The sequence below is a fragment of the Xenopus laevis genome, chromosome 2S (assembly GCF_017654675.1).
Source record: "Xenopus laevis strain J_2021 chromosome 2S, Xenopus_laevis_v10.1, whole genome shotgun sequence".
Taxonomy (NCBI): domain Eukaryota; kingdom Metazoa; phylum Chordata; class Amphibia; order Anura; family Pipidae; genus Xenopus; species Xenopus laevis.
In genome coordinates this window covers 50,188,100-50,213,672 of record NC_054374.1, presented here as the reverse complement: position 1 = coordinate 50,213,672, position 25,573 = coordinate 50,188,100, and the positions used below count along the sequence as shown (strand labels likewise).

At 37.8% G+C, this 25,573-nt stretch overlaps 1 protein-coding gene across 5 annotated transcripts in view; it reads left to right on the top strand.

The window, feature by feature from the left end:
- LOC108709423 (cyclic AMP receptor-like protein A) overlaps positions 1 to 25,573 on the top strand; it is a 256,285-nt gene that overhangs the window by 124,046 nt on the left and 106,666 nt on the right. For all 5 annotated transcript variants that reach the window (XM_041583760.1, XM_041583759.1, XM_018249222.2 and 2 more), the window contains 3 exons: positions 8,369 to 8,458; positions 10,228 to 10,266; positions 22,956 to 23,034. In XM_041583760.1, the coding sequence (XP_041439694.1) occupies positions 8,369 to 8,458; positions 10,228 to 10,266; positions 22,956 to 23,034 (208 nt within the window). The remainder of the gene's footprint in view (positions 1 to 8,368; positions 8,459 to 10,227; positions 10,267 to 22,955; positions 23,035 to 25,573) is intronic.

Here is a 25,573-nt window from a genome sequence, read left to right as displayed (position 1 = left end):
CAAGTACAGTAGCAATACAACTATAATGTGTCTAGTCTGGTGATTAGTCTTCTTTATTTTGTAACATTTATAAATTGTTCTATCAAATATCCATACAGCATTATGATTCAAAAGAGAGAAATTTGAAACTAACTTTGATAAATCAAAAAAAATTCAAACTTCTTGATATGAATTATTATTTGAGATAGCTCTTGTCTTTCGGGTATATTTGGAAGCTACAGGGGGCACTCTTTTATGTAATGGGTTATAAAGAACAACATGAAAAGAAAGTAGTATGGATATTCTCTGCAGCAAGCAATATTTACCCTTTGGCTGATCCTATTTAATGGATAAAAGCCAGGAAGCTGCTCTGCTTATAAACACTCATTACAGTGGAGGATACATGCTTGAAAATAGCTTCTCATGAACAGCTGGATAGTAAAAGGAGGAATCATCAGGATCGAACTGGGGGGTCCAGGGCCCACCGGAGCTGCTGTCTCAGCAATGCCCCCTACGTGCCCCCGCCCTTTTCTGTAAAAATAAAATAGTACTTGTGCTATATCCCAGCTAAGATATAAATACTCCTTATTGCAGGCAAAACAATCCTATTGAATTTAGTGATGATTAATTTAGTAATGATTACATTTTTTTTAGTAGACTAAAGGAATGGAGATCCAAATTACAGAAAGACCTTAGGTCCCAAACATTCTGGATAACAGGGTCTATAACTGTGCTACCACCATGTGTAGAGCTGTGTCTGCATTCAGCAGCACTGTATTCATGAGGGGTGGGCATCTGGATGCCCTTTTGTTTGCTTTATGGTTATACAAACTGAATACAACAAAAAAACACTTGAATCATTTTAGATCCAAGTTATGAGAAGTTCTGTTGTGAAATCTCCAGTTCAAACCCTGTTCTGGAAAAAAAAAACAATTCTAAAACATGCACGTAACAGCCCAATCAAGCAGGTGCAAGAGCTAAAAAGAGCTGCTTAGTCAGTACATATGCTATCATGATTTGGCTGCCTAGACTATAGCTCAGATAATTGTTGACACTCCTGGAAAGATTTATCCTTCCCGGAGACTGCTCTCCCAGAATATATCGTAACTGGAGTTTTCAGAACTGTGTGAGCCAGAGGGGAAATAGGGACTTGCTAGCTCTTGTTTTCTAACTCCAGATTAGCAGTCATTGGGAAATAGTTTCTGCATGGTTGAAGAGGTAAAAATGACAGCAGCTGGTATTCACTCAGGAAGCATTCGCTTTAACTCTTGCACTAAAGGAGCATCACGAACTGCAGAATCAGACTATTATAACATCACCTTAGATATTGGGGAAAAAAAATCATGTAAAAAATCTAGAGGTCTCCCTTGAACAATGAACTTCACAAAGAAGATTTGGAACAGTAATATTGATGTGACTGTAATTTTTTGTAATACCATTGCCAATCCCTGTGTTGTTGGGTGTAACTGTGTATTATAATAAAAATGTATTCTGTTAAGGAGCTTAGAAGGTAGAGACCTATGTTTAACATAAAAGAAAATGCCTTGTATTACAAATTTTGGTTGTATGCTTTGAAAATGAAAAATACTTATATATAAGTATTGCTGTAAATTCTGTGAACTGCTTTGTATTATACAGGTATTCCCTACTGAGACTGTGTGTTTGTACCAGTTTGTATAAATCATAAAAAAATAGCTTTTTGCAATGTAATATTCATTAGACAGGTAGTGCATTGCAAATTATAGCTGCACATAGTAAACTTTTAAGGCCTGCTTAAAGGTGGCACACCCTGTTTGGTGCAAAAATAGCTACTTTTTCTGTAAGAAGTTTTATTACATAGACTGCACTAAGGGGAAAACCATGACTATTCCATAGCAAATGAGGTTAGAGACTTCTGGGTTAGCAAAAGCTTTATTAAATTTATGCAAAAGAATTGTTTTTTGCAATGCAAATATTTTTTTCCATTAATTACTTTTATTACATTCCCTATATTGTGGTTAGTTAGGCTTCCCTTGCAACAGGGCATATCTATGCCATTAAGTACAGTATAAACGTTTGACATGTAACACAAAAATTATGTCTGTGTCCAAATATACAGTATGTGGCAAGAAACCAGGGGCCCCTGGGCCTATTAAAGGTTTAGTGAGGACTAAGGAAGAAGCTAAACTGGGGATGCAGGCAGGTAGGTCCTTTAAAATATAGCCTATTTTGTAGAAAATATGTTTTCTTTCTATGAAGTGAGCTATGAACGATATGTTTATCTTCATTGTAGTTTACAGTGAACACACGCATCAAGGGGCGAACTGCGCCACCCGACACGCATGCGCAAACTGCTCCAAAAATTTTTTTTGGGGGGATTCATAATATGGGGAGATGGGGTATGGCCCGGCAGTGGCCCATGAGGGTCGGGACCCACCAGCCAGTCTGACACTGAACCTGTCCAATTGACCAAAAGACAAAACTCCGCTGGACGAAAAATTCGGGACTCTCCACACACGGTCCGAAAATCGTAATAATCCCAGATTTGTATAATCAGATCTTTGCGTCTATGGCCAGCTTTAGTCCCAGACACAGACTAAAGGTGACCATACATGGGCTTATAATAGCTGCCGACAGACCAAGTCGGTCAACGATCAGATCAGCCCGATATTGTCCATGTATGTATCACCTTAACTTACACTGGAAGGGAGAAGAGAAACAACAAACCATTGACCTTTAATTTGGCCAATTATACTATAAACAAATAAATATTGTCTGCAATGGTGACTCTCCATTTACAAAACAGTTCCTCAATATTCTGGCCACGGTGGCCTATTCAGCTTAGTTGGCTGCCATCATGGCTACACAGCAGCACAATTCTCATTGCTTTGGAATGTCACTAATACCTAACACTGCTGTTCCTTTTTTAATTTCTTGCATTTAATTTTTTTTGTTAGCCAGTGAAATTCTGGGCATTGAAAAAAAAAGGGAATTAGGTTTGTCACATGACTGTTGCTTTATACTATTTTACTTATACTACATGATCAACTCCGTTCTCAAGTGTCCGTGAAGCCGTGATATATGTCCGTTCATTTTAACATGATGTTCAAGTTAATCTAAAGAAGGGGATTAATTAAAAAAATCTTAAGGGTCATTTATGACCACAAGTGCAATTACATTGGCATATTAAATCACATTAATGAAAGGTACTTGCATCAAAATGCTCTCCTTCACTTTTGCATAATTGTACTTGCCGCTTATCAGTCCTTCCTGTTTTGAATCAAGCACTGCTGCACGTATTGACACAGGGCACTGTGGGTACCCTGGAGCTACCACCTGCTGTGGAGTAGTTCCAAGCCTCCCTTAGCACACTGTATGAATAGGTGCAATGTGCTTACATCTAAAGAATAAGATGCACACTTCACTCTCACGCCAAACACTGGAAATGATGCCAACCGGGCTTGGAAAACGAATTGTTTACAACAAAGTGCAAACAATTGTGTTAATTTTGATGCATCAACTGCAATTGCATTAGCCACAACTCCCTCTAGCAAGTACAATAATGCTGGAATTCTGTGAAACAGCACTGCATTACTGAATCTAGTAGAAATTATATTTGGAAGCTAAAATGTATGCCTCCCTTGAGCTAGAAAGGGTATAGTTTTTGAACCTATTTCTGCAGTAAAACGCTCCCACCACAAGTACAATGGTTCAGAAACACTGTGCCAGCAGATGTCAATGCTGCTTTAAGGATATACTGTCACAGAATAAACGAAGAAGCTGAGCAATAATTAGATTATCAATAAGGGGGATGAAAGCATTGTGGGAAATATATATCCTGCTGCTTTATATTCCCAAATTTGAATAATAAAACGGGATGGTTTTATTTATAAAGATAGCTGCCGGCTATAAGTTTCAACTTCCTTGAAGGAAGAAATATCCTGGTCACAGAGCATTAACACAGGCAGAACTAGGCAAAGGGAATAAATCTCTCTCATAAAATACTGGTAAAGATTACTTTAAAAATGTTCTTGCGTGCGCTTGTTTATAAAATTTGCATGTGACAAAAATGGGAAATGTAGTAGGAAGGAGCACTCCAAACTTTTATTTTCATGACATGTATCAGACAACATGGATCCTTTATCATGTGTAAGGGTACAACTGCATGAGCTGATCCGATGCAGTGCGCCAAAACGCATGCGTCAAGTCGGATGCAACGGAAAATAAGTAAAGAAATGTCAGAGGGTGCCGCAGCGTTCATCCCATGCAACACGACTATCAGATGCAGACGCTACACACTGTGTCTGCATCCGACAGTAGTGTCGCGTCTGGAAAAGTGTTGAAGACGCTCATGTAGTTGTACCCTTAATCACAATTGTAAGCAAACATCTTTTAACACCAAACCCACAATGATACTCCTCCCTCCGTGTTGTCACTAATTAACCCCAATTAGTCCATTAGTGCTGCAGAAAGTCTTTCTGTCTTCTTTATAATCCCTAGTTTATATGCAGCCATGCATCTTTTCAGAAAAATTCCTTAAACTCCTTCAAGGTATCACTATTAGATAAACATAGTGGTGCCATACCTTAAAATACTGACAAATTTAAAAACAATGTTGCCAAAAGTGACTTAAAACCAATTACAATAATTTACTTCAAAATTGTAAACTTGATTCTAGGTACTACTCTCAAAGGAGTCTACCTGACCCATTTGATCCACAGAAACATGTATCTAAATGACAATGTACCTTAAATCTTTAATAACACATTATCATAACCTAACAATTTTTACCTTCTCGATTAACTTACACAGTATAGTAGTATACTATAAATAAATTTGAACCTTACCTTACCCCATCTGTAGATCACTAGCAATATAAAATATGAGGGCCAGTATCAAAAATATCTGTAAGAAAGGGAAAAGAATACAATTGAATTATACCAATACTGTGGAAGTTAATCGAGAAGGTAAAAATTGCTAGGCCATGATACTGTGTTATTAAAATATTTAAGGTACACTGTCCTTTAGAGATGCATGTTTCTGTGGATTAAATGGGTGATGTAGACTCCTTTGAGAGTAGTACCTAGAATCAAGTATGCAATTTTGTAGTAAATTATTGTAATTGGTTTTAAGTAAATTTTTGCAACATTGTTTGTAAATGTTTGAATTTTTCAGTATTTTTAGGTATGGCACTACTATGTTTATCTAATGGGGACACATTTAACGAGTTTAAGGAATTTTTCTGCCAAGATGCATGGCTGCATATGAACTATGTATTATAAAGAAGACAGACTTTTCTGCGGCTTTACTTTAGCACTAATTGACTAATTAGGGATAATTAGTGACAACATGGAGGGAGGATTATCATTGTGGGTTTGGTGTTAAAAGGTGTTTGCTTACAATTGTGATTTATACTTAAAAAAGGATACATCTGATCCGAAACATGTCGTGAGAATAAAATTTTGTTGCAGCAGAGCCTGCGTTTGGGGTGCTCCTATTTCATTGCTTATGGATTGAATCTGGTCTGCTGGTGTGACCAATTTGGAAAGAGAGCATATTAACAGGGGTGTGGAGGTGAACAACACGTGGTGATTTAAAAATGGGAAATGTAGTCATTATTTTTACTTTCCTATGTAAGTAATGTAGAGTGTTTCTTGAGCAAGCAATTAAATCTGTTAGTGCCGAGAAATTAACAACTAGAATTACATTGTCTAAATAGTATCCTGCAACTATATGAAGTAGGCACATTTAAGTACCACAGAGTACCTAGTAGCAAGCAGTATTTGTCAGCCAGATTCCAGATGTGTTGTGGTATGATTTTGTTGCCATGTTAAAATACCTGCCTAATGGTAATCCTGAAGAAAATATACTTATAGCAGAATACATTATATAGCAGAACAAGTCTGCGGCATGACTTTATTCTCAATGTTGAGAAGAGGCCACCTATAATCTCAAGGAGATTATCAATGAATTATGTCAAATGAATCCTTGCACATGTTTTCCCCACTAGTATAACAGATGGCCATTGATGGCAGAAATGTATGGAGCAGGAGCATATAAATCAAGATAATTGTATCCTCTAAAGACCCCTTAGATTCTGCTTTCAAAAATTCCTTTTACAAGGGCTCTTTAACAAATTTTTGAGAACAGTTCATTCCATTTGTAAAATCCTCACTGTGATCATTGTGTTAAATTGCTTTAATTTTTAAGGCATCAGTGTACTCCTGTTTTAGGTTAATTTAAAGTTTAACATATCTTTGATGTTATTTAACAATAGCATTGTGTTTTAAAAGATTAAACATTATTGAAAGTGATTGCAATCTAGTGCAAATTAATTCTGTAAATAAAGAAAAAACTAATGTACCTGGTAGAGGTATCCGCAATCTTTCTCCATTATATAATTATGGGAGCAGGTAGGTCATGCAATTTAAGGGAAACAGAAAGTTTAGCTAGCCATATACTGCTTTATCTGCTTGTCTCAATGTTACCAAATACATGAATAGAATATATGGCACCACTCGCACACCCTGGCCTGCTTAGATTAACGCTTGGTGCACGGTGATGGAGGGATCGGCACCCTCCCAGACAGACAATTCCAAAGGATTCACTGGCACTCAAGGCTAGTTCAAGCAGGGACAAACCCTTGTGTATTTATTTTGGTTTTTCCCTTCTTGAACTAGCCTTGAGTACCAGAGAATCCTTTGGAACCAAATACATGGATCTCAGCTCTATTTGTCCATGCATGGAATGATCTGAGACCTGTAGGACAAGGACCAAAAGCGAATATGCTATTTTAAAATTGTAGATACACAGAAGAGGGAAAAAACCCATTATCCAGAAAGCTCTGAATTACAGAATTGCCATCTCCCATAGACTCCATTTTATATAAGTAATCAACATTTTTATAACTGATTTCCTTTTTCTCTGTAATAATAAAACAGTACCTTGTACTTGATACAAACTAAGATATAATTAATCCTTATAGGATGCAAACCTAGCCTATTGGGTTTATTTAATGTTAAAATGATTTTCTAGCAGACTTAAAGGGGAAGGAAACCTAGTTGGCGCAAAAACCCTCCCCCCTCCCCTGTGTTCTACTTGGGGTTCGTTGTTCCCTTAATAATGATAAGGGATAGCCTCTCTCTTGGAATTTCACAGTTTTCATCCAATCTCCCTTGTAGGCAGGGCTGATCCTATCAAATGTGGGGCCCAATTGTGACCATGTTGGCGGGGCCCCTAGACAAAGTGTTGCTGGCTACTGACACACCAAGTATTTAGGAAAATAAGGGCATACAGGCACAAAATAGAAAGGAAAGGGGCAGACAAGGTAAGAGAGTGAGAGGGATGAAATAGGGGCACATAATAGGGGCACACAGGGTAAGAGAGAGAGGGAGGAAATAGGAGAGTGGACTGGGCCAATTAGTTTGGGGCAGGCTGGGCCGATTCAGCTTGGGAGCAGGCTTGATTGGATTGGGGGCAGGCAGGGCCTATCAAGGTTGGAGGAAAGCTGGGCCTATGAGAGTTGGGGGCAGGCTAGACCTATGGAGTTGGGGGATAGGCTGGCTTATCAGAGTTGGGGGTGGGCTGGACCTATGGATTTGGGGATGGGCTGGACTCTCAAAGTTGGGGGCAGGCCAGGTAGCATCATGTTCTGAGGGAAATATTATCTGTGCTGCCCTGTGGTGTGGGGCCCCCAGAGGTGCGGGGCCCTATTGGGCCCAATTGGTCCAATAGGCCTAAGGCCGGCCCTGCTTGTAGGGTATCCTGGTCAGACACTATATGCAAATTAAAATGCAACAAGGTATTTTTATCAGTAGGTTTCACGTATAGGTCTGAGGAGAGCTGAAGATATTCAGCTTATCCTTTTATAAAGTTTACTTATCCTGTGTACAGGATTCTTTGCTTTGCATGGATGAAATATATATCAGATTGTAACGGGTGACTGTCCTGTCCATGCACTTGTCCTTTTCTAGTAAATTTTACCCTTTCATCCATCTCCAGAGTTTTACTTGGTCCTTTTTTCTTCATACTGCTCCTACAGACAGGAATGTTAGTAAACTTGCTTCAAGTTATCCAATAATGAAACACATACATATATATATGTCACCTTTACTTAGCCAATAATTGATTCACTGGTTTTCCTGTGAAGACCTATTAAAGTCATGAAAACCACTAATTTGTTATTAGATCCCAGAGATCTCATTGTTTGTAACAAAAACTAATTATTTACATTTTTTCTATTGGAATAATTTACTGTAGGTGTGGGTATTCACTGTTCCATAGTGCTTGCACTATTGTTTTAATGGCTAGATGCAGGGGAATTAAAACATTTAAATTCAGTACTCCTGAGAGTTTCTTTACATATTGGTGTCTCTTAATTCTAATAATGTTTACTTTTATATTTTTACAGAGCATATCATTGTGCTGCCTGGGGAGTACCATTTATGCTTTCATGCTTGCCACTTTTTGGGGACTATTATGGGCCAGCTGGAGCCTGGTGGTAAGATTTTTCTAATTGATTTTAATATAGTGCTGCACTCTGGATGCAGACTGTAATAGATTTCATCTAAATGTTTAGTGTATATACCCATTTATTATGCAGCACTGCAGAATATGTTTGTACTTTATTAATGCATGTCAGATTAGTAGAGATGCGGCACCTATTATCTAGAATTCTCGGGACATGGGGTCTTCAGGATAGGGGATCTTTCTGTAATTTGAATCACAAAACTATAATTCTACTAAAAGTAATTGAAACATTAAATAAATGCAATAGGATTGTATTGCCTCAAATAAGGATTATTTATCTCTTTGTTGCTATCATGTACAATGCGTGGTGCATTGTGTAACTAACCCAGTCCTTTTCGGGACTCGGAGACTTCCCACATGCACCATGGATTGAGCATTTACCCCCTCACCCTGGGGGGAGCTAAATAGGTCAGGGGGGGTTCCTGGTGGCCAATGTTGCACATTTACATGTGAGCTGCTTTGATTTTTTTGCCAGGGCTGCTTTTTACTTCCAGTCTGCTCCTGGATATAAATATGAATGTATTTTTGTTTAACACAAACATATCAGATTCAACAGCTTAAAGTACATCATTATGGTGAGACTGGGGGTGCTGTGGTGAACTGTATTCAGATAGTTTATGCACCTTTTCTACATAATATGGGGGCTTTTTATCCCCCTTTAAGGATTAAAATTCTGCATTGTTTGTTTTTAATGATTAAATAGATCACAGTTAGAGGCAGATCATGGAAAAACATGAACTTGACTGTTCACAATTAGGGGGTAAAAGTTGGCATAAAAAAGGACTCCATCTCAAACCAGCCAAGGTCATATAGAAGTCAGTGGCAGATGTCCCTTTTACAATCTGAAATCTGGAAGGTATCATAATGTGCTCTGGGTTTCTTACAATAATCCGAAGAATTATTGGTTTTCAGACGATAATGTTAAAAAAAAAACAGATTTTTTCACTATTTTATCGAGTCTTTTCCTGCAACTAATTTATTTGAGTTTTTGAATTTTAGTAAATAACCCCCTTAATCATGGAAAAACTTGATCATAAATTAAATCTGCAGTGTTCCATTTATATTTATTGAGGCTATAAAATCTTTACAGAACACCCCTCCCTCAGAAAGCAGTAGTTCACCTTTAAGTTTATTTTTAGCATGTTATAGAATGCTCTATTCTTGGAAACTGTTCATTTGATCTTATATTTGTTTTTTTTATAGTTTTTACATGATTTTTCATTCTTTTTCACCTGTTTTTATTTTTTAAATGGGGATAACTGGCACCAGCATCCAATTAACTATTCTGTGAGGCTACAATTGTATTATTATTAGTACTTTTTATGACTTCTCCTATTCACCTCCAGTGTTTTGACAACTTTGACAACTTTGCTACGGTAAGTTGGACCCTAGCAACCAGATGTTGCTGAAATTCTAAACTAGTGCGAGCTGCTGAACAAAAGGCTGAATAATTAAAAAACCACAGTAAATAAAGGTGCTAAATTTTCTCAGATTTCTGAGATTTTTTGTTAGATAACTTGAAAATGCAAGTTTGAAAAAAACAGATGATCAAAATCACCATATTTTACCACAGTCTTCTCAAATCACTGCAAAATCAAATTCTAAAATATTGATAATGCTGCCTCTTAGTCACTTGCATTAAAAGCGTTGTAATAAATCTATCCAGTAATAGACAGCTTTGAAATAATTTTAGTACACCACCACTTCTACCTTGTCATCTTCTACTGTTTTTAATTCTAGCTGGATAACAGATGAACATGTTGCTTGGAGATTTATTATGTGAGTATGAATTGAGTTTCTTGTTTTTCCCTGTTGAAAGGTGTCTTGTTTGTGCTCAGTTGTTGAGCCAATAAATTTCAATTCACACAATTTCTTGACCATCTTACCTTTATATGAAAGCATGGAAGAAAAGCTACTTCCTCACTCTGAATTTTACACATTTAAAGTGAGGGACATTTTACAATCAAAAACCCATATTATTTTTTTTATTACTCTTGCAAATTAGTGCATTTTCCAATGCCATCAGTTTGGTGAGTCATCTGTGCAACAAATCTCAATAAACCCCATAGGCAATGATGTGAACTACAACTGAGTTGCAGAATTCCTGGACCTATCTCTACCTAAATTACACATACACACAGAAATGCAGGAGGTAGGGAAGCGATGGAAAAACGCACTTTAATTTCCCAACGCTCATTGGAGCCCTTTGCTTACTTCCATATATAGGGAGTTACAAGTCTGGCATCATGTGTCCTGCAATTCAGCTAGCACTAAGTCCAGGACATTGTGTGACTAAGCTGTGATTCATACAGCATTTATGGGGGCTGCTGAGAATTATTTTCCATGCATTTATCTATTTTTACTGATATGTTTTATGCCATCTCTTTCTGTACTGTTTGAATTGTGGCATAAATGGCAACCAAATGACAGTTTAAATTCTAAACTTATAATAGCTGAAAGAATAAAAATATAAAGGCTGAATTTTGTTTTTAGGAACCATTGCATAAACTAATTTTAGTAACTGGACAAAAATGTTTTAATTCATTATATTTAGAAAGTCTCTATTTTCCATGATGCTCATATACATTTTTCAATAGTTTCAAGTGCAGCCATTGTGGGGGGGGGGGGGAGTACAGGGGGTACTGTGTCAGGGGCTCCATGGTAGAGTTGGCCTCAAGATTAAAATACATAATTTGCAGGGCCATGAAAGGGCAGGAATTTATGTGGGAGTGAGCAAAGCTTGGGTGAATCATGGGTACAGTTTTAGCATAATTTGGGTGTATCCAGGGCATATCAGGGGCTACTGCTTTGTCAGAAAAATGAAGATGGCAACTGAATAAGTAACTATTTATTGCTACATTTATAGGATTTATAGTATTTATTTTTAATAATTGCTTTTTCTGCACTATAAGCGCCAGATTACCATTTTAAAATACACATTTAAACCCCTATGAGTACAACTTAATAAGCTGAATAGAAAAATTAAGTATTCACTTTTTATATTGAGCCTGGATTCAGTTATATTTACTTGAGAGAAATTTTATTTTAGATGTATTACCGTTTAACTTTGAACCCCCACATGGCCTGCCATTTGTGGTTTTCTGAAGGAAATGCAAATGCAAAGCATTGCCAGAAAAAACTGAACTTCAAAAAGAAATCCCCAAGTAGCAATGGAAAAAAAAATGCTCTTGTAATAGTAGGCTGCGCTTGAGCATACTGGGGCCCCAAATCCCTACTTATATCAGATTCAAACCATTCAGTCCCATCAGCAGCAGCTTTTAAGCCAATCCTAAGTATTTTGGTAAATCTGATGTTTCTAAATCTCACTGTTTCCATACTGTGTAAAGGAATTACATTACAGAAAATACATTTCTTCTCTGCAAAACACGTCACTATATACTTCATCTCATTCTATTTGCAACAATATATATATACATACATACACACATACCTATTGCTTATTTAAGGCTTCAGTGCCAAAAATAATGTATGCCAAAGACAGTGAGAAAAAAGTAGTACAGAGGACACTCATCTGAGGCTTAAAATAAAGTAATAAAAAATGAATCTATTTTTGCAGAATAAATTGTTGTTCCTGCCGATAACATCTGTATTTTTTATGCATGTGTACAAAATAGCACAAAAGTAAGTCCTCCAAACATGAACAGGGAGCAATCATTTAGAACTATAGGAGGCTGGACTAAGTGGAATAAGCTTTGAAGTAGTATTCACAAAATACTGAATTTGGCATCTTTAAAGGAATGCAATCTAAAGCAAATTTCCAGTATACATTACCTAGACATGTTCATTGTTGTTTGTAAATGTTGTTGAAATAGTATTTAAAGTAGTATTTATTCCGTATTATTCTTTGAGTGTGACTGAATCAGCTAGTTGATTTGAAAGTACAAGAATAAGCAGATTAAAGAATATAAACAGCCATACAGATACTGCTTTTAGTAGCAATTATGACATATAGATACTGCTTTTAGTAGCAATTATGACTATAAATATCATTTGCCCCTGGAAATTCATTCGTCACTATGCAAAAAATAAAAACCACACCAGAACTATACAATGACACAAACACTCTTAAGGGGATGTCACATCAGCCCCATGAACCTTGGTGGACCTTCCTGATCAATATGTAGGTTGGACTAGGAAAAGTGTCAGGGCCACTTGGCCTTGGGAGCGAAAGTAATGCCCAAGGAGGAAGTTTGACACAGGAGAAAAGCCAATATCACAGTATCCAAAGGGTAAGGCAGAAGCTTAGCCAGAAAAACAGGGTCCCCTGCATGTTGCTCCCAGTGGCCTCAAAGCAGGTGCTTATTTTTTAATTTCTTGCTTGTAGGCAAGTTTTGGTTGCATAAAAACAAGGTGTACTGCCAAGCAAAGCCTTATTTAGACTGCCAGCCCTCATAGGGGCTACCAAATGACCAATCACATCTCTTATATGGCTCCTCCATTAACCATTTTGCATGCTTGTGTTGCTCCCCAACTGGTTTCACAATTGAACATGGCTCACAGATAAAAAAGGTTTGAACCCTGATCTATGGAATGAAAAACTTAAGTGCAGCTTATTGTTGCTGACCCTAATATGTCTTCATATGTTAAAATTCCATATAATATTACAATTAATAATACACACTGTATATATATTCTATATTAATATATAATATTTAATTCCTATATATTTAGTTCCACAAATTTGTATTTAAAATTGCATGTGATGTATTTGATTTATTGTATGTGATGTATTTAATGGAAGTTACAATTAATTTTCTTTCTTTTTGTAATATCTTATTTATATTTTTCATGTAATGAAAGCATTACATGTGGCCTTTGGGTAAATAAGCAGCTTCAGGCTATGTGGATTTTCACACTGTGATGAAAAGATTAAATGTCTGGATGCTTGCAAGCTTTTCTGAGCAGCTTACTATGTTAAAGCTGATGTCCCTCAAGCTTCCATCCCACTGTAAAACATTTACATACCTGCCAGCAGATTACAAGCCAATATTATATCTCTGGACAGTTTATCTGGACAATTACACTGATCATAAATGCAGATAATGGGAATAAATCAGCAAAAAGTGTATTTTAAATTCAGTGAAGGCCAAAAGACAGCAGTTTAGTAATAAATACCCTATGTTGTTTATTTATTTTGCTTAACTGTAACTGGACTACACTAAGAACTCCACTTAGTCCTTCTGTGGCAAGTAGGTACTGACGCATGTAGTGCTTTACTAAACCGTACTTGCTAAAACCAGTACACAGAAGTGCCTTTTCTCAAGAAATCCAAACCTTGACAGTATTTTCTCATATTAAATTCTTCCATTTCTTTTACCAGTTTAGATGCATGTCTCTACACTCTCGCTAACCTTATTAATATCCTTCTTAGGGACTGGAGCTGAAAACTGCACTGTATTATTAAAGGGGGTTGTTCACTTTGTGTTTTGTGATATTCTGAGACAATTTGCAACTGGTTTTCTTTTTTTATTTGTGATATTTAAGTTATTTAGCCTTTTATTCAGCAGTCTCCAGTTTGGAATTTTAGCAGTCTGGTTGCTAGGGTCCAAATTAGTAATAAAAGTACCAGTAACAATACATTTGTAGATTTATAGAACATTTATTTTTCCATAGAATGAGTTATGGTCACTATAGACGATAAGATTTTTCTCTCCTTAATGACCATTTTTAGTATAGTTACCTATAGGTCACGTTGATCGTTTTTTGCTGATAGTTCTGCTTTTGTAAGTAATTGTCACTTGAAGTTCCTAAACCTGACTGTTTTGCCAACCTGACTGTCCCTTCTTAACCTGCAGGACCGGAACTAGAGGTAGGCAGAATAGGCACAAAGCTGGGAGGGCGCCAGGCACGTACCTGCTCTGTCACCTACCCCATGTCTGGTCCCCTCACTCCCCGTCTTCCTGCACGGCGATCGGTGCTTCTGTGCTAGTGCGCACGCCGGATTGGCGCCCACTCAGCTGGCGTCGCATCGGCCCAGGTTGCCTAGGGCGTGGCCCGGCTCTGTTAACCGGTCAGAGTTTATAATGCTAATGGACTCCTGCTGTACAAATATGGCAGCCCCCTCATAGAGGAACAGGTTAGTAAGAAAGGTAATGTAAAAGCATCAGGCAAATACTTTTATGGCAAAATTATAAATAGCATTGAAAGACAATGTTATGATAGATAATAAAAAAAGGTTATTTTCTGATGTCAGTATCTCTTTTTAAGGTGAGGCCTTACCAGGGACCTATAAAAAGGCAAAATTATGTTTTTCCTTTATGAATCATATGCTTATTTCTCTGTGTAAATAATAGCATGTATAGTGTGTTAGAAGGAACCTTGTTCGACTGAGTTTATAGAGCCTCCACTTAAACAGTGTAATAATATTAAAGTTTAAGACAGGCAGGAGAGAACATGGGATGTGATGGAAGTGTGTTAATCTCCAGTCACTATTCAACCATTTCAACCGTGTAGCTGTATGAATTCTCGTAAATAATTTACTTCTTAAATACATGGTTGGAATGAAAAATGGTTTGGAAACAAAAGGTTTTCATCATTAACTGAAGGTATAATGTATGTGCAGTAGTGTTTTTTTATGTTTGCTTGTGTTTATTAATATTGTTAGAATAGTTTCTCTTTGATGTTGGACATTGCTAATCTTCAGTCACTATTCTGCCATGTCAACTGTGTAGCTGCATGAATTCTCAGAAAGAATTTACTTCTTAAACACATGGAGGCAAATTCACTAAGAATCGAAGTTGCGCCAGGCGCAACTTCGCCGCACTTCGCCAGGCGAATTTTCGCCAGCGCTCCGCAAATTCACTAAAATGCGAAGTTGCGCACAGGGGTAGCGTAAGTATGCGAAGTTGCGCTAGCGTTGTTTCGCTATATAAAGCGAAGTTGCGCTAGCGAAGGCTAATTTGCATACGGCTCGAAATTCAAATTTCAATGGAGGAACACGTATCTGCACTACAAATGCCTAGAAAACCTTCAAATCTGCAAATAAAAATTTTATTTTGCCCTACACATGTGCCCACTGTCTAGGTAAGTCAGGAAAAGTAGGGGGGAGGAAGGGGAGCCCCAAAAAAATTTCGATCTTTTTCAGCCTATCAGCCATCATGTAGAAAACACGCCAGCGTTTTTTGGGACTTAGAAAAAATGTTGACTTTTTTTGAAACAATCCCTATCTACTCTATTGCGCTTCGCCAGGTCTGAGGTGGCGAAGGAAGTCTAGCGTAAAAGGTAGCGTTCGCTACACTGCGCAAGTTAGTGAATTTGCGTAGTTTCGTCGCTAGTGAAAATTCGCCTGGCGTAAGGTTGCGAAGTAACACTAGCAAAACTACGCCAGCGTTCGTTAGTGAATTTGCGCAGTAGCGAAAATGGCAAACGCTAGCGAAAAAACGCTAGCGTTCGGCGCTTCGCGCCATAGTGAATTTGCCCCATGGTTGGAATACTCTTAATTAAAGGTATACGGCATATTTTCATTATACAACTGGTAAAACATAAGCTGAAGATATAATGTAGGTACAGTGGAATTTTTTTCATGTTTGCTTGTGTTTATTAATATTGTTATTATAGTATCTTTTTGACATTGGATATCGTTGAGTATATATCAGTTTTGTGGTATGCTTAATAGATGTTACCAACATCTGGCATAAATGTCATGTCAATAGCCCCATTAGAAGTATATTTACTAAAAAAATGTACTTGTTCAATACTTACTTTGCCTGCTGTATATTCTGACAGCTGTACATATATGTTCAGTTTAAAGCTTTTATCAGGTAAAAAGTCAAGACCTTATTAACAATTTAAATGGTTTTTGTCCCAAACATGGGGGGGGTATATGCAGTGGCGTTAAACTTTGGAGGGGCCATGCTTCTGCCTGCCTGTGTCCTTGGACTCTGACAGCTTGCTCAACAGTAGGTAAGAAAGCTGATGGGGAGGGGGGATTTCTATACTGTATAGGAAGCAGACTGCTTCTTCTGTAGTTACACCACTGAATGTATGCATGTCTCTCTATTTTGTTGACTGCATACTGGTATAATAATATTCCTTGTGTGATAGTAACTGAGAAAGTCCTGGAAGGAAGGGGGATTTCCCAGAATGCTATTGTATGTGACGCAGATATCAGGCAGAATGTATACCTTTCATTTAGGCTGTAATAAGAGCCAGAAAAAAAAACGAGTATGAAGTCTGATTAAGGAAAAAGGAGGAAGGAATCCCTAATCATTACTCTGTGTCTGTGTCTGGACTGATTAGTCTTCACATGAGAATAAAAGCGGCAGGTAATTGCAAAAACTCTCTGTGCCAGAGAGGAGAGAATGATCTCTCTGTCTGGAGCAGACTTGTCAGGGGAGAGCTGCAGTCAAAAGTATTGAGATTAAACAGATTTTATGTGCCCTTTGCCTTTTAGTGGGTATCATTATAGATTGGTAAAAACTGTTTCAAAGTTTTTGGATGACCCTATTTTCTGAAGTAGTTTCCTTTGTTAGTTGCTCAGAAGTGTCTAGACGAAGAAGGCATATAACAGACTGTGAGCTGTGGAAGCTCCGCAAAATAAAGCTAAGGCAATGTTCTTTTTTAGTGAGGGCTCACCTGAGAAGGTAATCTTTTGTAATGTTTGCTCTACCTATCTTTCACAAGACCTCTCCATGCAGGGAGGTGCCTACTATGAAAAATATGAACAGATTAAAATAATTATTATAATATAGGTGTGGGTCCTGTTATTTGGAAATCTGTAATCCAGAAAGCTCCAAATTACAGGATGGCCATCTCTCATAGACTCCATTGTATCCAAATAATCCACAGTTTTAAAAAGAATTTCCTTTTTCTCTGTATTAATAAAATATTACCTTGTAATTGATCCAAACTAAGATATACTGTAATTAATTCTCATTGGAGGCAAAACCAGCCTATAGGGTTTATTTAATGTTTAAATAATTTTTAAGTAGACTTAAGGTATAAATATCTAAATTACGGAAAGATGAGTTATCCGGAAAACCTCAGGTCCCAAGCATTCTGGACACATACCTGTAATAAAATTTTATTATAATACAGGTATGGGATTCGTTTTCCGGAAACCTATTATGCAGAAAGCTCCGAATTATGTAAAGGCTGTCTGCCATACTCTCCATTTTATCCAAATAATCCAGATATTTAAAAATGATTTCCTTTTTCTGTGTAATAATAAAACAGTAGCTTGTACTTGATTCAAACAAATATATGATTAATCTTTATTGGAAGAAAAAACAGTCTATTGTGTTTATTTTATGTTTACATGATTTCCAGTAACGTATGAAGATCCAAATTACAAAAAGATCCGTTATCTGAAAAACCCAAGTTCAACCTTAAGTCTGTATATAACCTGCCCAACTGCTAGTTGATCCAGAGAAAGGCAAAAAAAACATCTGAAGGCTCTCCAATTTGGGGGAAAAATTCCAAAATGGCAGTCTTGATAAACTTGAACTGTGAGCTATCTTCCATAACCCTGTATTCCCTCTCTTGCTAAAAGCCATCCAACCCCTTCTTAAAGCTATCTAATGTATCAGCCAGTCCGACTGATTCAGGGAGAGGTTTCCACATCTGCTCTCACGGTAAATAAACAGAATATTTAGACGGAACCTCCTTTCTTTTAATCAGAATGGGTGCCCACGTGTCAGCTGGAAGGACCTACTGGTAAATAAAGCATTAGAGAGATTATTATATGATCCCTTATATTTTTATACATAGTTATATCACCCCTTAAGCACCTCTTCTCCAGCGCGAACAACCCCAAATTATGTATAGTATAATGATGCTGTATGTTGGCCTAGCAATTTTATAATTAATGCCTTGTAAATAAAAGCCCCTGTTTATAAAGCTGTTTGCATTTGTCTAGGATTAATAAAACAGGGGAGCAGGGAATGTGCATTAGTCAATCCCCTCTCTTTTGGTATGTGTGTTGAATGTGTGTGGTGGCACATTCAAATTAGAATCTACTAAGTAAGTTCGGCTATGGGACCTGTTATCCAGAATGCTCGGAACCTGTGTTTTTCCGGAAAGTCTACTAGCAAATCATGTAAACATTAAATGAATACGATAAGATGGTTTTGCTTCGAATTAGCATTAATTATATCTCAGTTAAGATCAAGTTCAAGGTACTGATTTATCATTACAGAGAAAAAAATTATTTTTAAAAATGGGTAGTCTTTGATTATAATGGGGTCTAGCCTTTCCGTAATTTGGAGTTTTCTGGATAATGGGTTTCCAGATAACGGATCCCATACCTGTACTACATGACCCTAAGACTTCTGATGGTAGCCTTCTAAATGACACGCAATGAAAGCACACAACTTAAAGTGCATCTCTAAACTATTCCTGTTGATTGAGATTTACCTACCTACTTCTACTTTCTTGCTTTCTCATACCTTCTTGATTGGACAGGGTTGAACAGACATATGATATTTGCTCCCTGTCCTGCTGATTAACTCTAAGCTAAGCTAAGACTCTTTACTGAGTTATGCAGAAGGGGACTGGATGGGAAGCAACAATTAATTCACTAAAAAAAGGAACCAATTTAAAATGGACCCATCACCATGTCTAAGTAAAGGACAACATAAGTTGTAAATATTGACAAAATGTCAGTGTTCAGTCTAGTTTATACAAATCTTACATTTGGCAGTCTGTATTTAATGAAAATAGTGAATTATAGTGTGTGTATGAATTTAAAAAGTGTAAGAAGAAGACTTGAATATACTTAACCTCCATCTTCATGCCAAAAGTTCTATCTCTACCCTCACTGCTAGTGATGCAACAAACCAGCTGTCACTCAAGAGATTTATTATTGTATCAAGGCAGCAGAAATGCAGGTTCTACAAGGTCCCAGACATCGAGAGAAATGAAAGGTGTTTTTACCTCTTGTTATTGAGAAGCCAGGCCTATGGTGACAGGAACAAAGATCCTGAGATTAGTCTTTTGTCTGACTGCTGAATGGGGAGGATTGCATAAACTGATCACAGTACAGTAAATCTGCTTGAATACAAGGTCACCTAGGGTGTGGATTGCTGTTATTATAGGAGGGCCCGTATTTCTCTGCTAATACATAAAACACTAGTGACAACATGACAACGTCTAGCAGACTGATACTGTGAGTGCAGATTGAATTCTGTATTTCAAGTCTGCTGGATCTATATTTGGTTTCTCTACTCTTACCGCCTCTCTCATTTTCTCCTACACTGCACGGTAGCATTTGATTAAGGTGCTGTCACTGACTTGTGATTGGGAGGCGAGAGAGCACATTTTGTAACAAGAATTCTTAAGCTTATGATGTTTATGCATGGGGTCCCTAGTATTAAATGAGAAATTCTGTTATAGAGTTTGTAATTGTGTCTCCAAACAATACATTTTAGTAATGTAGCTACCGTAAGCTGGCCATACACCGCAAGAGCCATTTGGTGTGGTAGATCTGGTTCTAAATTTGGTCACCCGTATGCTGGGTGAAATCAGGCTGATCCAATTGTCAGCCCTAGGTCTAAGGAGACCCATTAGATGAGTACTGCATCAATGCGCCAATGTGTTCCTTATCCAATTTTCACAACCAGCTTAATTGATCTTCTGGTTTTTGGTCAGATAGTAGTACAGGCCAGTCGGTTGGCCCCATGCACAGGCCAATAAGCTGATGATTCAGTCTGGGACTGTGTTGGCAGCATTTATCTCATTCAGCTTAGGAGTAGTTGATTAACCCACTTTCATAAAAAAAAAAGTTTTGTCGCTTTGGGTGACAAGAGTATTTAGTCCAATTTGTAAAAATGTAATGTTTTTGTGGATTATCATTAGAGATCTTGAATAACTTAAAGGGATACTGTCATGGGAAAAATTTTTTTTTCAAATTGAATCAGTTAATAGTGCTGCTCCAGCAGAATTCTGCACTGAAATCCATTTCTCAAAAGAGCAAACAGATTTTTTTATATTCAATTTTGAAATCTGACATGGGGCTAGACATTTTGTCAATTTCCCAGCTGTCCCAAGTCATGTGACTTGTGCTCTGATAAACTTCAATCACTCTTTACTGCTGTACTGCAAGTTATAGTGATATCACCCCCTCCCTTTTTCCCCCCAGCAGCCAAACAAAAGAACAATGGGAAGGTAACCAGATAACAGCTCCCTAACACAAGATAACAGCTGCCTGGTAGATCTAAGAACAACACTCAATAGTAAAAACCCATGTCTCACTGAGACACATTCAGTTACATTGAAAAGGAAAAACAGCAGCCTGCCAGAAAGCATTTCTCTTCTAAAGTGCAGGTACAAGTCACATGACCAGGGGCAGCTGGGAAATTGACAAAATGTCTAGCCCCATGTCAGATTTCAAAATTGAATATAAAAAAATCTGTTTGCTCTTTTGAGAAATGGATTTCAATGCAGAATTCTGCTGGGGTAGCACTATTAATTGATGTGTTTTGAAAAAAACATGTTTTCCGATGACCGGTTCCCTTTAACAAAGAGACAAAGGAACGCTAGTTTTAATATTTGTAAGCTGGATATATTAAGTACAGGTACGGGAGCTGTTATCCAGAATGCTTGGAGGACAGTAGTCACTGGTTATGCCTTCTGCATCTCACACACACCTTATGAAAATCTTGCCGTTTCTCCTGGGTGTCTTTTCATAATTATCCGCTGTAGTGCCGCCAATCCTCATCTGTAGCAGAGAAAACTGTTCTATGTTGTTAATAAATGGTATGAGCCCTGGCTCAGCTGTTGCTTAATGATTGCATCTTGTATTATGCATACCCTAGTGAGCTAAACATAGTTACGGTTCACACATGCACAGAAATATGTTTGTTTTGCAGAATTAGAATACTAAACCGTGTAATCCCTTGCACCGGATAGAAAGTTTTTGGCTTTATCATATCAGTGGCTCTGCATATTTCTAGGCATTTGGAGTACCTTCCATTTGCAAAATTAGTTTAAAAAAATCCTACAAAATTAACAAACAGTGTATATTGTTATATTACAACAACATGATTTGGCTACTTTATAAACTGTTACATGAGAACACTGTCATAACAATACAGCAGACTATTAAATCGCAGGTGGACAGAGAAAAGCAAAAGTAAAAAAACAGTATGCTCAGGAACAATTGTTAGATCTAGTGTCACACTGGGTGTCTAGGTCCACTGGGGCTGCCATCTGGGAGCCTGTCACCTGAGTTGTGAGCTCCAGCACCTACAAATGTCACCCTCCCTCGCAGCCACAAACGACTTAACTTTTTTACCTTTTGCGGCTGTGATCATGGGTGCAATGGCGCCTGCAGTTCCTGGTGAAGAGAGCAGGCCTGGGACGGCAGGGGCCCACCAGGTTTTTTCCTGGTATCCTACCAGTCCAGCCTGACTCTGGCTAGATCAGTAAGAGGTGGAAAATACAAATTAATTGAGGAAGGAAGAAAGGTGAAATTGTATTCACTTACCTTATACCCCAGACCAGTGCCTCTGTTAGCAAAAAAATGCACTGGCCCAAGGTTCTTCTAAGCGAGCACCAAAGATCAATCCTCTTCCTGCTCCTTCCTTCTTTGCTCTGGTGCACATGTGTAGTAGATTAAATAGTCAAACTTTGACAATAAAACTTGCTAGGGGTCGGATATTCTATAACTGACATAAAGATGTACTACTTTAAAGGAGAAGTCAACCTGTATGGTGAAAAACCCTCCCCCCTCCCCTGTGTAGGCCCTCCTCCCCCCCGGCCTACCTGCTCCCCCCGGCCTACCTGCCCCCCCCAGGCCCCTAACTTGTTACTAACCTCTCGGCACAGGTCCTCTGCTGCAGAGTTCACGGGCGCCATCTTCCCCAGAGCGCTCTTCTCCCTGCTTTGACCAGCGTTTTTTGGCACATGCACAGTACGAGGCATTTACTGGTAAGGATCTTCTGCGCATGCGCCGAAAGTCACAAAGTTTTAGAAATCGGATACTTCGTGACTTTCGGTGCATGCGCAGAAGATCCTTAAAACCCTGAAAACATGAAAAGACGCCAGCATTTTTTGGACTTAGAAAATTTTCCACTTTGATCTAAGTAACTGAGCTAGTGGATCCGCTCCCATTCACTCCTTGTTGTAAGTGTAAAGACAGGCACAGTGTTGGCCTGTGTGCACAAATGTGGCAGAATTTGGCTTTAAGCCAAACGTTTGCATTTCTGTGCTGAAATCTGCTCTGTGAGCACACAGGTCAATCAATGCATTTACAACAAGGAGCATGTGAATGGATCCACTTGGATTGTTTTTTTTTTCCACCTGCATTTCTACACACACAGAGAAAAGCTCAATGGGCATAAGTCTTTTTTCAACCTAAATTACTATATAGCTTATTTCACAGGGTGGTTCAATTTCAACGCAGTTATACAGCATGCATCACAGAGATGTTTGCAAGTATGTCCACAATTTATTATTTACACTGTCTAAACCTGAAACATTTATTATATGCATTTTCTGTCCTTTTTCAGATGGTATATTCCATTGTTCACCTTGATATTCCTGATGATGCTATGCTATCTGCGGATAATCTACGTTGCAAAGCAAAGGGTGAGTCATATATTGATTTCTCTGGACACAATTAGCAAGCAGCTGCACAAAGTAGAACTGTGAACTAGAAGTAATGTTGAGCAAAAACAGACTGAAAAGCAGAAAAATATATGGAGTGCAGTAATAGTGTGGTGCATGATTCCTTTGTGTGCATGTGGAATAAAAACTGCTTGCACTTCAGTGAGCTGATCCATTTTATTAGTCGATTTTGAGCAGTAACCTGAGCAGCCAGTTGATTAAACTGGATCTAATTACAACTATTCAGTAAGGGCAGAACTCCAAGGGGTGATGTGGTGTGATGTGTCGCTCTGAGAGGAAACACAGGCGACCAGTCAGAGGCGCTGAATATAATGGAAGTGATCGAAACATCGCATGTACAAACTACATATATCCGACACGACTGTCAGATGTGCACGCTGCATCTTCATGCAACTTTTGTGTTGTGGGTAGTTTGTACATGCAATGTTTTTCGATCACTTCCATTATATTCGGCGCCTCCAACTGGTCGCCTGCATTTCCTTTCAGCGTGACGCATCACATCACATCGCCCAGTGAAATGGCCAGTTAGGGCTAAACTACGTGGAAGATTTTAAAACTATTTTGTGGGTTACATTTTATCCAACCAACAAAATCTTGCCATGCAACAGCACTCAACAGCACAAGACAAAATCTGATCGACATTGGATGGTGTGTTTTGTTGATGCATCTACATTTAAAATTCATTGAATTTTAATGAGAAGAACAAGCTTGGCAGTAACAGTCAGATTTTAACTTGTCAGGTGAAGGTTCAGCATGCAACGTTCCCTTCCTACAGGTGTGTCAAGTTGGATGGCAAATCTTCCATGTAGTTAATACATCACATTTTTGTATCAATCTAATATTTTGACCCATGCATTTACATCAGACTTGTAGGATGCAATCTGTTGATCTGACATCATCCTACAAAGTGTAGTTTAGCCCTTATAAGCTTAAAAGTGTAGTTCACCATTAAATTAACTAAAAGTAAAATTCACCTTGGAGGAAGATTTTAGCTATACACTTGTATTTGTGCATTAAGGGAAATGTAGTAAAAAGCATTACTGTGACTGTGACTCTTTACAATTGATCTGGCATCATTTGCTACATTCCCCCAATTATTTGCTTTCAATTTCATTAACATCTTCAGCAGCAATTGCATGAAGTAGCTATTCATATATAAATATGTGTAATGAATTTTGATGTGTGTGTAGATCACAAATATTTTTTACAGCACTTGCAGGAAGGTTTTTATCCAGTTTTAAATTTGTGCTTTTTTGAATCCTGTTCATTCCCTGAAATATCAGACTCTGAAAATCATCCAATTTCCACTTTGTTCTTGTAAATTCAATGCAAAGCCTCACATTGACTTTTTCGTGGTTACCCAATGAGACAGGGAAAATGGAAACAAATTGTTCAATAACATAAGGCTCATTTCCAAGTGACCCATGTGCATGGGTTTAACCGAACAAGAGTGTAATTTGTACTGCTTCCTACAAAGTCATCATTCTGTAGTACTGCTGTTCAGGCCCTTGGCAGATTTATTGGATCTGGGCTTTCAGAATTTAACCAGCACAATGAATACAGCATTTGCATTAGCTGGAGCTTTCCCAGAAATCAACTGACCTATTTTAGAAATGTTTTGTACCACTGAACTGATTCATTCTTGTGTATAAAAATAAAGATTGTGTCAGTGGTATTTTGCTGCGATTTCTTTCTATTTCTTTGTTAGGTTCTTTAAATAGTGTTTAACCCTTTAGTGCCATAAGATAGAATCTACTGCACCACATTAAGACATTAAAGTCCGTGCTATAGCTCTTTGATCTGAGACAGGCAATTGTTTACATGGAAACAGGCAGCATAGATCAGAAGGCACACTTCTGGCGTAGAAAAAATTGAATAGTTTAACACCAATTATTGTTATTGCCACATTACCATATATTTTAGGTCAGGCTAATGCTGGAAAATGAAGTATTGGGGTAGTTAGCAACTAAAGTCAAATTACATTTTTTTTTAATCATCCTATAGCAACCAGAGATGTGCTTTAATTTTACCTGCAGCAGACTAAGCCAAGCTTCTTAACTGTTTTCTTTGAGCTACTATTATTCAGATTTGCCCCACTTTAGTTACTTTAAGTTAGGGTTAACGCTAGTGCAATATTCAGTTAAATGCTCAAAAATAGACAAAGTATCTGCTAAACAATGACATCCCCACAGCACATTCATACCTAGCTCAAATAATATGTTGGGTGGGGTTGTCTGGATGAATGAAGTATATATGTATACATGGCCTGGTGTTCGTGGAGTTACCCTTTTATACAAGCATTCTGGCTCTACCTTTATTAATCTATAAGTAGTTCTTGCCTAACTGAAGTAGAAAAATTTATGTGGTTCAGGTCTAATTAGGGTTGCATTTGCTTTTACAAACTGGTTAACTGGTTTACAACTGGTCTTCTCTCAACATCAATTATCCGTGAACTGATACGTGAATAAGATGCAAAGTAAATATAATTCATGTGCTTTAT